We start from the raw sequence: 17,415 nt of genomic DNA, 5'->3' as shown, positions 1-17,415 counted from the left end.
TTCGGAAAACCTGCAGACGGTTAGGGGGCAACGTGTTTTGCCGCAGTGCCAAAATCTCCCCACTTATTTAAAACGTACCTTTATTGATTTCAGAGAGAGGAAAGGAGAGGGAGAGAGAGAGAAACATCAGTGATGAGAGAGACGCGCCTAAAGGGTTCTGCCAGCTGCTGAGGGGCCCCGCACCTCTTTCCCGCCTCCCCAGAAGCCCAGGGGGAGGCCCTCGGCCACTCTCCCGCCCCTTCTCCAGGCGCGACGCCGCCGGTCCCGGGAGCACTCGAGCCCCGCCTCCCGCGCCGCCCCGGCCCCGGTGGGCGGGGCCCGCCACGTGGAGCGCGGACCCGCTGTCGGAAGGCGCCAATGCCGAGGCGGCCGCGCGGCGCCGGGCCAGCCCCGCGCCCCACGTCAACGGCGCAGGCCCCGCGGCCTGGCTTGACGCCTACGCCGGTGACGTAACGTCATCCTGCGGGACGTGGACGGAAGGAAAGCGGAGTAAGCCGGCGCCGGAGTGGGCCCCGCGTGCACTGCGGCCGGGGCGGCGGCGAGGCAGGTACGCGGCAGGCGGCGGACGGCGGGGGGCCGCGGCGCCTGCGTCCCTGCGGGGGTTGCTGCCGCCGCGGCGGGGAAGGTGTGCGCTCCGGGCCGCGCGTCCCCGTGGGGGCTGCTGGAGCGCCGCCCAAGCAGGAGCCGTGTGGCCCGGGCCCACGAGTGGCAGTGGGCGCGGGCGCGGGCGCGCGCGGAGGGATGCACTTGGGCCGGACCGCCCAGGGTGCGCCCCGCGGCCCCGGCGTGGTCCGTGAGGCGGACGCGGCGGCTCTGGGGTCTGCGGGGACTGAGGGTACCGGCCTCCCCGGCCATTGAAATAGAGGAGCTGGCCCGGGTGGACCCCTTCCCGGCCCAGCGCACCCGCCTCGTGTCGATGCTTTGCCCCGGCTTGTGGCTGGCCGCCGCCGACCCTCGGGGCCTGCGTGCAGCCCGGGCCCCCGCGCAGCCCAGCCCCCGCGGCCGCGGAGCCCGCGCCGACCGCCTCCTGCGGCGTGGCGTGCGGTCTGTGCGCGGTCCCGGCACCTCGGGGAGCGCGCACGTGCCCCGCTCGCCGCCGCCGCCGTTGTTGTTGGCTCTCTAAGGCGGTGAAGTTTTTCGTCGGGTCTTTGTTTTTAAGTGAACCGCACGCCGAGCCCGTGTTTCTGCGTGAGGTCTGTTAGGACTGAAGTTCGTTCTCCGTCCGAGGCAGTAAGATAAGGGCTTTCTGTTTAGAACCTATGAAGGGGTACTTGAGAAATGACCTGAGTCAAAACATGGGAACTCTTGTCAGCTGATGACGTTGAGTCTAGACACACAGACACATACCCTTTGCCCCCTGGAATCAGCTCTCTGCTCTTTGAGGGCATAATAAACTCTGGCAGGATGAACCAGTCCTTGCAATAAGGAAGGGCTCAGTCAGAGGCCAGATGGCTTGGTTTCTAGGTCAGTCTTCATCCTAATAACGTAGTGACCTTAAACAGTACGAGCTTTCACTCAGATATGAGTAAAGAGTCAGTAGGTCTGATTGTGACTATATCCATCAGAGAAACTTATGGAATTATTTGTGCCTGTGACAGGTCCTGAAAGAAAGAAAGAAATGGATATAAGGTACCATTAGTGCCTAAAAGACAAGAAAAGGAAAACTGACATCTTTTCACCATCTGTTGTACCCAGGCGTTCCATGCATTGTCTCATTTAATTCTTACAATAATTCTGTGAGGTCCTTACTATTATTGTCCCTGATTCATAAATGAAGAACCCGAGGCTTAGAAAGGTTAAGTAACCCTCCAAAAGGTGCACAGCTAGCAAGTACAGAGCTTGAACCAAATCTGTCCAACTTCAAAGCCTGTGTTCCCATCCTCTTTACCATGCTGTCAGTAGGAAGTTTGTTATCTAGTTGGGAAAAGCAACAGTAACAGGTGAAGCCAACTTTGAATGCTGCAGTTGCTGGGGAAGCTTCATGAGGAAGGGGGAACTGGAATTTTAGTGTCGCTACTTGATTATTTTACCCTGTTGGCTCTTCTGTGAGTATTTTGGAGAATTCATATGGAAATAATTGTTTAGGAACAATTACTGAAGGAATTTACACAAGAAGCAAACAGACTGTGGACTCATATCATGTTTCAGTATAATGTAAATAATTTTCTTTTGGGATCTTCCAGACTGTCACAAACACAGAAGTCCACAAAGACAGCACTTAGCACTTTCTATTGCCTATTAGATGCCATAGCTTTTACAACAGATGTATCCTGCCAGTCTCTTCTCTCCTTTCAGTGCCTTTGTGCAGTAAAAATGGAAGAGCAGTACATGCCACTTCTTTTTTCTCTTCACCATGGGGTTAAATGCTAGTCTTTGGGGCACATTTAAGAGGATTGGAGTATGTCCACCAATCCATACAGCAAAAGTTAAAAGGAGGCCCCAGCAAGCAAAGAAGCTGCAGTATTTTTCTTATCTTGTGAAAGCAGCAGTGTCCGAGCTACAATAATAAATGGCTTATTCTCTGTATATGTATAGGAAGGAGCTCCCTACCTTTCTGTGAAATAAATTATTCTTTGTCTAAAGCCTCAAGTTTGACCTAGGGTGGGAAAATGCCCACAACCACCATGTTCTTAACTCTGAGGTTTCTAGCATGTACTCGTCTTCCATGGGATGTGCCCACAGTCCTTTAAAACGCCAGCCATTTGCAGACATTGCCATTCCCTCCCAGGGATGTAAGAGTGTGCCTTAGATTCCTGTGGCTGGCAGGAAGAAAGACATGGCAGCCCGGCTGGGTGGCTCAGCAGTTGAGCATCAACCTAGGATCCAGGAGATTGTGGTTCAGTCCCTGGTCAGGGCACATGCCCAGGGTGCAGGCTCTATCTCCAGTAAGGGGTGTGCAGGAGGCAGCCGATCAGTGACTCTCTCATTGATGTTTCTGTATCTCTCTCTCTCCCTCTCTTTAAAATCAATAAATATATATTAAAAAAAAAACACAAAGACATAGCAGCAGCCTCTTGGCCCTTTCCCCCTCCTCATGCAGCAGTGATTAAGCTGACATTTCACATATGTGATTTTCAGAGTTCTGTTGGGGGTTAATAATAGGAAGGTGGAGATGGCTCTTGTTGGATACTGGATCTTTTTTTGTTTGTTTTTTAATTGATTTTAGAGGTGGGGGGAGAGAGAAATATCCATTTGTTGTTCCCCTCATTGATGCACTCATTGGTTTCTTCCTACATGTGCCCTGACTAGAGATCGATCCTGCAACCTTGGTGTATCAGGACGATGCTCTAACCAACTGAGCTACCCGCCCACAGCCTGTTGGATCTGTTTTTGATCTGTTGGAGACTCCCCAGTGGTATAGGAACTGTAGCGAAGATTTAGTATCAATATATAAACATTTGTCACTCATGATATTCATAATCCTTAAATACCATTTGTTTATTTAACAACTAAGGCAGCCTCAGAAAGGAAGGGTAGAGTTGGAGCATGGGTAGGAGCCTTTTTTTCTCTCTCTCTTTTCTACACTATACAGAGGAGGTAGGAGTTTCCCTAATACAGAGGAGTTTGGAGCAGGAGGGTCAAATTTTTACTCAGAGTATGGGGAGGTAGAGGAAAAGGAAATGAATTGTCTAGTATTTTTCATTATTCAATTTTTTTAAAAAATGCATCCTGCAGGTACTTCGATCAGTGTCCACATCGCACCATGTTGAGTCAAGTCTGCCGCTCTGGCTTCCAGCCATTTAGCCAGCGTCTCCTGCCCTGGGCCCAGTTCACAGCTCTCTCCAGATCTTGTATGTATCATAGGAAACTTAGAAGTATGTGAGAAGTTTGGTCAGTGTGTGTTTCAGACAAGGTTTTACAGGAGGGGGAAAATATAAAATGGCAGAATTGGACAAAGACAGTAAGCAAGGAAGCAGCGTACTGGTGAAATGTTCTAAGTGTTTGTTTTTAAATAAAGTGAAACTTTTGGACACAATAGATAGGTTTATGGCATAGAAACCGGTGATAGTTCCACAGGTATATACTTACCTCCAAACTTATCAAGTTGTATACATTAATTTTGTACGACTTTTTGTATGTCAAATAAATAAAAACTCAAAACTAAAATTTAAATAAAGTGTTACCTATTTTCATTCCCCCCAAATTTTTTACAGGCTATTTTTATTCATTACTTTTTTTGTAACTAAGTATTTTTAATTTTGAGATAATTATAGATTCACTTGCAGTTATAAGAATTAATACAGTTCTTCCAATATCTCAGCCAGGATATTGACTTTGATAGAGTGAGGATAAGAACATTTCCATCACCACAGCACTGATCTGTGATGACCCAGTTGCCAGCAGCCAGAGTGACCTTTGACTGCCTGGCACCGAGCTGAGCCACCCTCTGCTGATACACACCGTGCATCAGGTGTCTCATTCATGCAAACCGGGCCTGACAGATTCTGATTGGTTTCTGCCATCCGATCACCTGGACTGACATGTGTGCTACTACCTGTGTCCCTGAGGTGCCCTCTCAGGCTGCCCCACTCATGTCAGCATGCTCCCAGGAGAGGACATGCCCTGTAGTGGACAGGAGAGAAAGATAGCCATCCTGAGAGCTGTCAAAGGAATACTGGGCGCAACTCAGAGCTCTGCAGCCACTGAAGATCCCAGATCCAAACCCCAGGGGACTAAGTCTCCCCTCTGCCACCTCTCTGTCAGGTCAGCGAGGCCAGAACTGTTATGTATACAACTTTTATGCTTAGACTTAGGTGTGTATATTGCTTAGGATAGATAATATCCTTGAAGACTGAGCCAGGGCACCTATATTGATGAACCTAATGAGGAAAGGGAGCTCTCCATGAAACTTAGGCCAAACAGCAAACCAGCCCTTTAGTCTTTGGGACTCTGCCAGCAGGAAGAGACAACCCACCTGTGGGTCGTGCAAGGGTGCCAACCGCCCCGTCTATCCAGGTGAGCAACTTTCTGCCAGCAAATGGACTGAAAGCCTATTGCGAAAAAAGACCGTTTCTTCCGTGGTATCTCCAGCAGACTTGAAACATAGTCACTTTAAAAAATGGTCATGTGAGTGAGGGAAGATTCGTGTGTGAAAGAGGCAGAGAGGAAGGAGAACACGCAGCGGTCTTCCTGTCCACAAGAATGAGATTCTGCCTGCCTTGCCCACCATTGTTACAGCATAGAGAAAGAAAGAAGCTGGGTTACAGTTAGAGGAGTTAGTGTCCGTGGTCAGGAGGTAGAGGCGGTAGGTCTAGGGAAATTCTGAGAAATCTGTCTGTAAATATAAACATGGGTAGTAATGGTTGATTCAGCCCGGCTTTCATGGCTCAGTGGTTGAGCATCAACCTATGAACCAGGAGTCACAGTTTGATTCCTGGTCAGGGCACAAACCCAGATTTCGGCCTCAATCCCCAGTAGGAGGCGTGCAGGAGACAGCCAGTCAGTGACTCTCATCATTGACGTTTCTCTCCCTCCCTCCCTTTCTCTTCCTCTCTCGGAAATCATAAAAATATATTAAAGAAATAAGAATTTGATTCAAGTGGAGGAAGTTATTCTATAATGGTACAATTATAGAAGAATGGTCCCAAAGGTGGCTTGGAAATGATTACTTTTAGTAACTCATTAATGCCTGAAGTGATACGTAGAGAACTCTTGGTGGGGGAGGGGATTCCTAAAGCTTAGTCCCACTGAGAACCCATGTTGCCTGTTGCCCATGTTGTCTCACTTCTCACAATCCGGGATCCCACCAAGTGGAGTTCTGTTTGCAGTGAGTGGGACCACTTGTCAACAACCCGCACCACGACAGCTTCCCTTCCCCGGGCAGGCCTCCTGCCCTGCCGCCTGTGCACTTGTTCTCCTGCATCTTTTACAGTTAGGTCAGGTGCATGTAACAGAAAACCCAAAATAGTAGTGGCTCAAACAGGATAGAGTCTGTTTTCCCTCCTTCTCCTGAGAGATGCCTGGGGTCCTAAAAGAAGGGAGGCAGCCCAGGGCTTGCAGAGTAGTATGTGAAATCATTACCTCCCACACTCCTGTCTTTTGCTTCATGGTTCTTACCATGTTTTCTTATGGTCTAATGTGGATGTTTGAGCTCCAGCCTTCATACCCACATTCCAAGCAGCAGGATGGATGAAGGGAAGCTAGAAGCACTTTTCCTTTTTCTGTTCACATTTAATGTAGTTTCAGTCAAAAAGGCATCAATAGGTAACACAGCACTGGGTCAGAAGAGATTCTAAGAGGCAGAATAGTTCTATATATAGAGAGTAATTGGAGGGCTCTGAGCTGCTGACCCTTGATTTATCTAGGAATAAATTACTATTTATTGCCATGAATTGGCATAAATAGATGTGGCTGTTGGCAGCTTGAAGTCAGGCAGCCATGGGTTCAGATCTCATTCAGGAAACACTTGTCTTTTTAAGGAAATTCCTAGAAGTCCCACATAACATTTTCATATGTATTCCATTAACCAGAACTTATTCCACATGGCCCGGTCTAGCTGAGCAAGAAAGCCTGGGGACTGTAATCTTTTTGACTGGTGGCAGCGTACCCTGCCAGAACAGGAAACCTTGTAATTTGTGAGAGAGGGCGAGTGGGTAATTGGTAGGTAGTTAGCAGGAAGAGTTGGACCCTTGAGAAGTGGTGAAGGGGTTCAGTGCCTGACATCCAGGTCTTAGTGCTTTTGGCTTATGTAGATACATTTTCAGCTTTTTAATCACATTTTGTTTGTTTATTGTTTTGTTTTACCTCCTTAGAAATGTTATACAGCTTTGTAAAAAAAGAGAATAAGAATCAGGAAGGGATTGCTTAGGGGCAGATGTCCAAAGGGATAGAAAAAAAGTATCTGATTCCAACATTACTTTTCCCTTATAAAACTGACCAGTTTCTTTTATTGTTATTACAGCATCTGGATTCACGCTGCCTTATCAGAGAGAAAATTTATGGGTAGATTAGTTATAATTTTTTGTTACTCATACTAATTACTTTGCTCTTAATTGTCTTTGCTAATCAGACTCATTCTCTTTTTATAGTGTCGTGGCTTTTAAGGCACACATACTGTGTTGTTGTTTTTTATTATTATGAAAGCAATGCATTTTTACTGCATAAATTTGGAAAACATAGGCAAGAATAAAGAAGAAAATCAAATCACCTATAATCCATCAGTAGATAAAATATTAATATTTTGACTTATTTTCTGCATCTCTTTTCTGTGCATTTAGACATATCTATGAAACATACCATGAGCATTTTCCTATGTTATTAAAAGTTCTAAAAATGTTCATTAATCCATCTGCTCTTTTTTTTTGGACATTTATCTGCTGACTTTTTCTATTATAAATAGCACTGGTGAACAGCCTTCTAATGAATCTCTTTGTCTTGATTTCTGATTAGTTTCTTATAATTAATGAACTTGGAATTGCGGGATGAAAAGATGTGAACATTTTTAAGGCTTTTGATAATTTTGCCAACATATCTTCATGAAAGATTGTTTTGTTTAAACTCTTTACCAGCAGTGTTTTGAGTGTACCTGTGACCTGTGTAGTGGGTGCATACTCCACCCAATACTAGAATAAGAGTATGCTAGAGATGGCTTTTGATGTACTGCTTTTATGCGGTTGAGAATGCTAATGCTATTTTTTGGTGGCTAAACTGGTTAATATTGTGCACATATCTCTTCAGTGAGACAGTACATTGTGTTTTCTTGTTTTGTGTGGCATTCGACTTTGTTTGGGGGCTACAGATCGTATCCAGCCTTCAGCCATCAGAAATGTTCGTTCTTGGAGCAACATCCCATTTATCACTGTGCCCCTCAGTCGTGCACACGGCAAATCTTTTGCCCACCGCAGTGAGCTGAAGCATGCCAAGAGAATCGTGGTGAAACTCGGAAGTGCTGTGGTGACCCGAGGTGATGAATGTGGTCTGGCACTCGGACGCCTGGCGTCTATTGTTGAGCAGGTAATTACTAAGGTGGAAAATTCTACTGACCTAAAATAAAATAGGGTTTTTAAGATGTCAGTTCAGGTTTATCAGCTTGAGCAAATAATCTTGATTTGAGTGTAATAGATTTAACCCAATCTGGAGGTGCCAGTGGGAGACAGCATCCTAGGGCAAGCAAAGGGGATGTCAAGGCCTCTTAATAATAAGGAGCTGAATATGTCAGTGATTCTTAATCCTGGCTACACATTAAAATTGTCTGGGAGCCTGGAGGTGCCTGGGCTCCACACTCAATCATTTATATATATATCTCTGGGATGGGGCTCAAGCAACCAAGTTTTTAAAGTTTCCCAGGTGACTCTTAATACATAGTTGGGGTTGAGAACTTGGATGGATGTGTATAAATATTGAACTTTTTCCTGTTTTGCGGGACTTTTCCTTTTTTAATTAGCCCAGTAATCTTGAAATAAGTATGAGCTATCATTGCAAAGATTTTCCAAGTCCAGATATTTAAGAGTACTCAGCAGACTCCACAGAAAATACCCATGTAAGGCTTTCATTTAAAAGCAGAGGATGCAGGCAGCAGGAGAGAGTACAAGCAAACACCGGCGGCCTGAGAGACAGGCCCCTACGCACAAGCCCCAGGGTCCTTATATGGAGACTGGGACCACACTTTGTCTCCAGATAGGGTCATAGGTGATTGGGGTAAGAAATCTTGGCTTTGGAACAGCTCAAAGCAGAAGTTTCCGGTGAGGATTTAATGCTCCACTGGCCATTCAGTCAAGCCAGGCTGACCGCAAATTATCAGTAAAGAAACTGACCTTGGGGGTTGACAATAGGAGTTTTGGACTTTAAACATGTCACAAATCCCACTACCCTTATCTATCTTTGCCAAGAGCAAGGATCAATGAACTTTTTCCGTAAAGGGCAGATAGTAAATGTTTCACACTTTGTAGACCATACAGTGTGTATCTCAACTTCTCAGTTCTGCCCTTGTGGCATGAAAGCCTTAGATGATATGTAAATGAATGAGTGTGGCTGTGTTCTTGTAAAAATTTGTTTATAAAAACTGGTGCATGTTAGATTTCACCTGCAGGCCATCATTTGCGGGGGCCTGACCAAGATCAGCTTTCCCGTTCTGGCTGTAACTCACCTCTGTCCTTTATAACTGTGCTTTCAGTTTTTATAACAACTTTACTGAGGAGTTGGTATTAGGAAACTTGATGGCATCTTATATTTTCTATACTAAGCAATTATTATCAAATCTGCCTCCCAGATTGAGTTCATCAGATCAATTCAGTTTAACAAATATTTGTCTAAGGGCTACATTTTGAGGGAGCCAGAACTGGGACTCCCAAAACAGGTAATTGTTTAAGGCAGTAAGTATTTAGATGAGTGGGCCCAAATGACAGGGACTGATGGGCCCAGACATGGGAAAGTAAGACAGTGTGGTTATTCTTGGGGCTTCCTGAAAGAGCTGGGACTCAGCTTGGGCCTTACGGCTGGCTGGATTTGCACCAGCAGAGGGGAACTGTTCCATGCTTCTAAGTGCATGGCTTGAGGGGTGCCCCTGGAGCTGTGCAGCCCAGTGCTTCTGGAGGAGAGGAGGCTCTACAAGGGGATTCCAGATGGGGGACGAAAACAGCACTGAGTATGGCACACTGGTGGGCCAGGGAGGGGGTGAGCTAGTAAGCAGTGGTAGTGATCTCATCGCGGAGGATGGGAAGTAAAGCGCATCATTCCCTCAGGCAGGGCTTTGGCAAGGTAGAGGAGTTGGGGTTCAACCTCAAAAGCAGTTTGAAGATTTTGAGCAAATGAGAAAGTTGATGAAAATGGTGGGGACAACCTGGTAATGATTTCTTAGGTCACCAGCTCCCTGTCTGGAGACACCCATGGACCTAACGGAAGAGCTTTCTAGATCATGGCAGTGCTAATATACGTTGTCCAAGACATCTGATGTTAGATGGACACAGAAGCCAACTTAAAATGGCTTCCACTGGCCAAGGATGGGGAGATAATTGCTGCAATGAATTTAAACACATGAATATGTTTAAACCCATGAATTCATAATGATACTTTAAAATAACTCATTGGTCATCTTTGGATGGACCTACTAATTATTTTGAAAACTGGTAAATAAAGGGAAAGAGACATATCTGTCCTGCCTTTCATAAACAAAATGTACCTTAAGGTCACCAAATAGTTAATGAAGGAAAATTTCCCATTAAGGAAGTGTTTAGCCTACGAATGAAGAAAGAATGAATTAGAATATCTGCATTTACAGCCCTAATAATTAATAGGTCTTAGTGACAGTCATAAACAGCTGCTAACATCACAGAAAGAAAGATAATTAACTGTATATCCCCTTGATGGACACCACAACCTGTAAATTCTTGACAAAACAAATCAAGCCTCCATACCTAATAGCAGTTTGCAGGAATATAGAATACAGCATTAAACTACACCACAGGGACACAGGCAGAAAAATTGAGGCTGGGACACCCTGAAGGGCAAACAACATAGTTTATTTAACAAAAAATAGCAAAGGAATAAAATGCTGGAAGAGACACCTATGGGTTAAAAGAGATGTAAGGGACATTTCAGTTAATTGCAATGTGTGGGCTTACTTTGCATCTCAGTTTGAGCAAGCTGAAAAAATTGGAGAAATGTGAACACTGACTTGATATTTGATATTAAGGAGTTATTAAAATGTTTTAGATGACAGTGGTTTTATGGATGTATACATATATATTCCCTGTCTTTTAGAGATTACTACTGAAATATTTACAGATGAAATCGTGTGTCTGGAGCCTTGGGATTTGTAGTGAAATAATGGTGGAGCTATACAAGGAGTATTGGAAAGTGAGAAATTGGCCATGAGAGAGAGTTGTTGAAGATGGGTGATGAATACATGGGAATTCATAATACTGTTCTTAGCACTTTGGTTAAGTATGAGATTCTCAGTGATAAAAAGTTATTTTTTAAAATAACTTTGTGAGTTCCTGAACCAGGTTATCGGGTTCAAGCATCAGGAAGAAAGGACAGGCTAGGAATATTGACTCTATTTTCATCTTGAATCTTTGATCCTTTCATGTGGCTCTGTCCAAGGTAGGGGGCAAAGTGATCAGGTCCTGGGCAGACAGCTGAACAGGGCGAGCATCTGCCCCTGGTCTAGTCAGAGGTGGTGATCATGGGGATCAGACATGCACTAGAAACAGCCTCATCTCTCCAGTTCATGCCTTAGAATTTGAGAATTCATCTGCTAAGTTTGTGTTACAATTCCGAGCTCCAGACTTCTCTTCTGGGTTTTTTTTTTTCTGTAACAACTAGGCCTTCTGCAGGTACCAAACTAAAACAGATACCATCAGGCCCAGTAGATGCCAAACCTGACTATGCACCGGAATCCCTTATTAAAAACTTCTGATTTCTATCTGCCACCTGCTTACCAGATTTGGGTCAGCATGTAGGAATCTATTTCTACCAAGCAACCTGGGTGATTCTCCCCAGGGCCAGCCCAGTGCTGGTTCATAAACCAGCATTTGGGATCCACTCAATTGTCCATCCTACCTGGGTTTCTTGTGAAGAGAGGAAAAAGATGTTACAAGTGACTTGTGTGGTTTTCTCCCTCGATGTCAGGTGTCAGTACTACAGAATCAAGGCCGAGAGATGATGCTGGTAACCAGTGGAGCTGTAGCTTTTGGCAAGCAGCGCTTGCGCCACGAGATTCTTCTATCTCAGAGCGTGCGGCAGGCTCTGCACTCGGGCCAGAACCAGCTGAAGGAGATGGTGAGTGCTGCTTCCCACCCTCTGTAATAGGGTTCCTCAGGCTCCTTCCCTCACTCCCAGCTACACCTTGTCTGTTGGTATGTTCCAGGCAATTCCTGTCTTAGAGGCCCGAGCCTGTGCAGCCGCGGGACAGAGTGGACTGATGGCCTTGTATGAAGCCATGTTTACCCAGTACAGCATCTGTGCTGCCCAGGTGAGAGACTGGCCTTTGCCAAGGGGTGTGGGACCCGTGAGGGTGATTCCCATGGAGCAAGAAGATTATGAGCAAGGCTCTGGAGCCAGACCTCCAGGAGATAGTCTCGGCTTCACCACTTGCTAGTTGGGAGAGCTGGAGAGAGTTTTTAAGTCTAACCTATTGTGCCTCAGTCTCTTTATCTGAGAAATGAGGGTAATATCAGTGCCTACTTCAGAGGGTGTTTGGATGGGCTTAATGAGAAAATACTATATGAAAAGCATTTAACCCAGTGCCTGGTGCACAGTGTACTCTCCATAGGTGTTAGCTCTGGTTGTTACGCTAATATCTCTTAGGGCTACTACGACAGCTAATTCTCCTGGAGATAGAAAAGTTAGATGTCTTTATTTCATTGGCTACTTAGACTACAGGTGGCTTGTGTCACTTAGCACCTGGTTGCCTTATAGATATCTAGTAAGCATTGAAGATAAAAGGAAATGCTGGGGGTTGGTTAGTTTTTCACTCATTCAGCAAATATTTTTTGAGCACCTTTGGTGTACCAAGGAATCTGTTAAGCATTGGGGATTCTGTGGTGAACAAATCAGCCATGGTTCCAGTCCTCATGGAACTTAAAAATTTTTAGTGGTTACCTCTGAATGTTCTAGAGCCTTCTTTCTACATTTCTTTTTTACCTAAATTTCCAGAATTTTTTTAAATTTCATTTTTCATCAACTAAACACTGATAGATCTAAATATCACAAAACAACTGAAAAAAATCTAACTCCCCAGGTTGTTATTTTCAGACTCCCTTGCTGCCCTTGACCTACTTACATAAGTGTTCTTTTTCACAGGTGATGTTACGTACCCATCCTTTCAGGTTTTTCTCTTCTACTTCTTATTGCTTTGTGTCCCCATCATTTCACAGTTGTTATTCACTGATGTTCTAGAATTATACCAGAATGTCCTTGAAAAAGGGAGCTGTTTCCTGTGGCTGGAGACCCCACTCTCTGTCATCTTAGTGTTGTTTTCTGTTAGCATAAGTTCAATGGAAATCTCTATTTCTGCCATCTTTTACTATCAGCTAGCTCTCTCCTCTGCTACAATCCAATGACAATTTTAGTCTTTAATTTTTTAAAACTGCCTGGAGCCAGGTGAGGAAACTTATGTCCAGGAACTTTGTTTTTGTTTTGTTTTGGTTTTTCCCTGGTTTGATTTTTTAAAAATTTTTTTGGTGTGTGTGTTTTTAATGAATGACACATTAAAAGTCAGTGCACATTAGCCATCGTTTCCATTAATGTTGGCGTGAAGAAAGAGCTCTGTCCCCTCCACTGTCTAACGAGCATCCACCCTGGGCGCCTTCTCTCTTACCTTCTCCTTCCCCACTGATCTTATCTACCAGAAGCCTTTGCCCTTTGCACTTTATCCTGTGGTTCGTTATTTTCTTTACTAATCCTGTTTTGAAGACCATTTCCAGGGGCTTTTGGAAATCTCCAGTAAGATGTCTGGCAGGTTAAAGACTTAAGTACAGCAGCTTATTTTTTCTTCATAGGCATAATACTGGTTTCTGAGGTCACAGGTTGTCCTTCTCCAGACACATGCTTTTCCCTCTTAGGACTCTTGTCTCCTATCTCGTTTGTTAAGTTGTTTGAGCAACAAGTAGGTATTTTCCCTGGACCTTTATACCTCCTGCTCGCCTCTCCTACACACATGTGTTTACTTTTATTGTTTGACCTTTTACCACCAGAACTAGAATCTGTATGTTTGCCTTTGACTCAGTCCTGTTTCCTACAGGACTAAACTTTTCTCAAAAAAAAAGTTTCATGATCTCTCCTTACAAAATTATGCCCCATTCCATCTTCCCCACATTTGTACTCTCCATCTCAGCAGCTGGTACGGGCCCTGGCATTTCAGAGGTACTCAGTAAAAATTTATCAAGTGAATGAGTGACTTAGTTCTCTTAGACATGTTACTATTTTGTCTTCATCACTCACATTTTATACATCATTCAGGCTGCTGTTACCTTAGTTACCATAGCCAGATCCTAGTTCAGGGCTTAGCCTTTCCCACTGTTTCGGTCCCTTCCTTCTTGACCACCTGCCTCCAGCCATTCCTACTCCAGCTGCCTTACACCACAGGAACCCTCATCTGTAAACATCAAGAGGGCTTGGGGGTGAAACATTTATTCATGAGCTTCAGGGTTTGTTACCATTTACTTTCTTCCCATCATCCCTGTTTACCTCTCTCTCCTGCTGAGCCCTGCTGAAAACTTGGATTCAGGCAGGGAAGCAGAGCTGACCCCTAGCCCGACAACCAGCTCTCCACTCTACCTCTGAGCTGTGTATGCTCATCCCCTCCCCTGAACTAAGTTATGTTTAGTCCTTCTTTCAGTTTGTGACTAAAGATTCACTTCTATCAACCTCTTAGATTAGCCCCATATGCTCACATAGTCTTCGTAAACTCCAGTAGTGGTCGCTGCTGGACAGTGAGCAAGAACAGTGATGACACAGCCTTGTTTCCTTTTATCTCAGACACGTCCCTGCAGGGAAGACCATTCATTCATTTGCTCACCAGATGTTTCTGTGCCTGAATCAGATGCTAAGATACAAAGATATTTTAGAAGTTAATGGCAGTCATTACTTTCCCCAATATCCCTCCAAAGTAGATGCATTAATTTTCTTAATTTTGGAAATGGATGAGATTTGGTAGCTCTCTGAGAATTAAAGTACTTTTAGAATGCCTTTAGAAGAAATCCTGAACATCACTAAATCTTCCAAGTGATTCCAGCCTTTTCCCCATCCCTAGAAAAATGGGTTAAATGTCCTTCCAAAGATGTATGTTCCATTCCAATGTGTGGGATCTCAGAAGCCCAAAGTTTAACTCCTCCAGTCCTAGCATCTTTTGTATGCTGTTCTAGAAAGTTTATCATTTTTCTCTCTCCTCATTTTCTATCTATTAAAACCTCTTAGATTTTGGTGACTAACTTGGATTTCCACGATGAGCAGAAGCGCCGGAACCTCAATGGGACACTTCATGAGCTCCTCCGAATGAACATTGTCCCCATTGTCAACACAAACGACGCTGTTGTCCCCCCAGCTGAGCCCAATAGTGATCTCCAGGGGGTAAATGTGGGTACAGTACTCCTAAGGGTCAAGCATGCTGGAGACACTAATGCCACGCTGTGCTGCATGTACTACTAACACCGGAGGGCTGGCACTAACGAGGTGGAGAAATTGGGAGAGAGGTGGCACCATGAGCAGTGGTACATGAGTTCTGGGGTCAGAGGGTTTCATTCAGCAGGGTGAGGTGTGATAGAGATTGAAGATGCTGCTGTGAGCATGGCTTGCGTATGTCAGTGGATGGAAGGGTGCATGTTTGGAAAGGGGGGTTGCCAGGAGGGATGGTGTTTTGCAGACAGGGGCCTGCATATGCTGTCATCCACATACGCGGTCATCAGCTTTGCCTGCCGGAGCCTGGCTGAGTGCCTCTGAACTTCCTTTTGAACTCCACCTCACTAACGACTTTTTACCTACGTTCCAGGTTATTAGCGTTAAAGATAATGACAGCTTGGCTGCCCGACTGGCTGTGGAAATGAAAACTGACCTCTTGATTGTACTTTCAGATGTGGAAGGTACAAAGTAACGCCTTTTCCTTTAATCCAGCCTTTGTCTTAAACACAACATGTGTGAGCACGAGTTTTCCTCCTTGAGTCCTTCTGATCTTTTTTTACTGTGGACCATTATTTTCTGAACCATGTGGTCTGTCAGGGTTTTTATGACTCAGAAGAAGGTGGGGGAGTCTGGGAGGTGCAGTTTAAATGCTGAAGTGTTGTCATTTTCAGGCGCTTTAGTTGCGTTTTTTTATAACAGCTTTATGGAGATATAGTTCACATACCATACCGTTCACCTCTTTAAAGTTTACAATTCAGTGGTTTTTAGTGTCTTCATACAGTTTTTCAACCCTCACCACAATTTTAGAACATTTTATCACCACCACAAGAATCCCCATCCCCATTAGCAGTCAGTGCTCACTTCCCCACAAACTCCCAGCCCTGTACAATCTTAGTCTATGTGGTTTCTATTGATTTTCCTGTTCTGGATATTTTATATAAATGAAATCATACCCTCATGCTGCCTTGAACTTTCATGTACACGTTTTAATGTGGACATGTTTTTTATTTTACCCAGGAGCCAGAATTGTTGGATCATGTGGTATAACTCCATGTTTAGCCTTTGGAAGAAGTGCCAGACTTTTCCAAACCACATACTCCATTTCCCATACAAACCACTTCCAGGATGGTATAAAATGCCCATTTTACATCCCCACTCACAATGTGTGAGGGCTTCTGTTTGTCCACATCATGGCCAACACTTACCTCTTCTTATCTGCCTTTTTTATGATAGCCGTCCTGGTGGGTAGGAAGTGATACATCATTATGGTTTTGAGCTTTCAGTTTTTAATGTAATTAATGAGACAGATTATTTTAAATTGGAGCCACTGCAGAAAATCCAGGCTGTGTGGCCCCCTTGGCTTATGTGTTACTGTAGTCCTCCCTCCCTCCTCATGCAGGGGCCCCTCGTGACTCCAGTTTGGCTCTCCTTTCACTCTTCCCACTTTCCTGAGCTGTTCCTATTTACATTTTTGACCCATAAGGAGTATAATAGCTGTGTCAGAAATAGGCAAAATCTATAGGATCTCAGAAAGTCCCCCATTACATTCCCAGGAGGTCAGAAAAGTCTGTTTAATTCCCAGCACTCACCGCAGGTAGCTCAACGTGGCCAGGCTTGTTCTCCAATTAGCACTCCAGCTGTGTATGGTCAGGGTGGGGCAGCAGGGCAAACAGGCGGATCGGTCAGTCCCCCGCCTGTGGGGGTGGTCAGAGATACCATACTTACACATCTGTGTCTTTACCTATAATAAATCTTGGTACCAAGTTTATCCACTGTAAATTTGAAATCTCAGGATAGGAACGGCTAATTTGGGATAAGAGTGAGCCACCCTGGAGAAGAAAGCATTTCAGTTAATCAGATTTTTAAAATTTTCTACTGTGCGCAAATACCATGCTAGGTACTTTATAAATGTCAATTTATTCAATCCTTATAACAGCTCTGTAAGGTAGGTAGGGTAGCCCAATTATTCAGGTAAAGAAATTAAAATTTAAGTTCACATCAGTTAAATGGTATATCCAAAGTCACATAGCTAGTACTTGGCAGAGGCCAGTTTCAGATCTTACTCCTTTCAATTAAAAAAATCTGCACTCTTTCCCAGCTGGTGTGGCTCAGCAGTTGAGCATCAACCTATGTTCCAGGAGATCTCAGTTCAATTCCCAGTCAGGGCACATGCCTGGGTTGTGGGCTCGATCCCCAGTAGGGGGCGTGCAGGAGGCAGCCCATCAATGACTCTCTTATCATTGATGTTTCCATCTCTCCCTTTCCCTTTCTCTCTCTGAAATCAATAAAAATACATTTTTCCAAAAAAAAAAATTCTAAATAAAAATAAAAAATCTGCACTCTTCCTTCTGAAGGATG

General features: G+C 44.6%; 1 protein-coding gene across 2 annotated transcripts in view; it reads left to right on the top strand.

Annotated features, from left to right (window-relative positions):
* Positions 1 to 455: 455 nt before the first annotated feature.
* The window catches only part of ALDH18A1 (aldehyde dehydrogenase 18 family member A1), a 33,762-nt gene continuing 16,802 nt past the window's right edge, over positions 456 to 17,415 (top strand). Inside the window, exons 1-7 of one of the 2 annotated variants that reach the window (XM_087824469.1) lie at positions 456 to 547; positions 3,676 to 3,791; positions 7,739 to 7,953; positions 11,569 to 11,718; positions 11,807 to 11,911; positions 14,857 to 15,009; positions 15,428 to 15,518. In XM_087824469.1, the coding sequence (XP_087680595.1) occupies positions 3,704 to 3,791; positions 7,739 to 7,953; positions 11,569 to 11,718; positions 11,807 to 11,911; positions 14,857 to 15,009; positions 15,428 to 15,518 (802 nt within the window). In that variant the 5' untranslated portion in view covers positions 456 to 547; positions 3,676 to 3,703. Of the gene's footprint in view, positions 548 to 3,675; positions 3,792 to 7,738; positions 7,954 to 11,568; positions 11,719 to 11,806; positions 11,912 to 14,856; positions 15,016 to 15,427; positions 15,519 to 17,415 lie in introns of both variants that reach the window. The other variant, XM_087824468.1, reaches the window with a different exon arrangement.

This window comes from Miniopterus natalensis, chromosome 14 (genome assembly GCF_054644295.1).
Source record: "Miniopterus natalensis isolate mMinNat1 chromosome 14, mMinNat1.hap1, whole genome shotgun sequence".
NCBI lineage: Eukaryota > Metazoa > Chordata > Mammalia > Chiroptera > Miniopteridae > Miniopterus > Miniopterus natalensis.
Note: the sequence above shows the minus strand (reverse complement) of the source record. Positions and strands in the feature narration are given on the sequence as shown.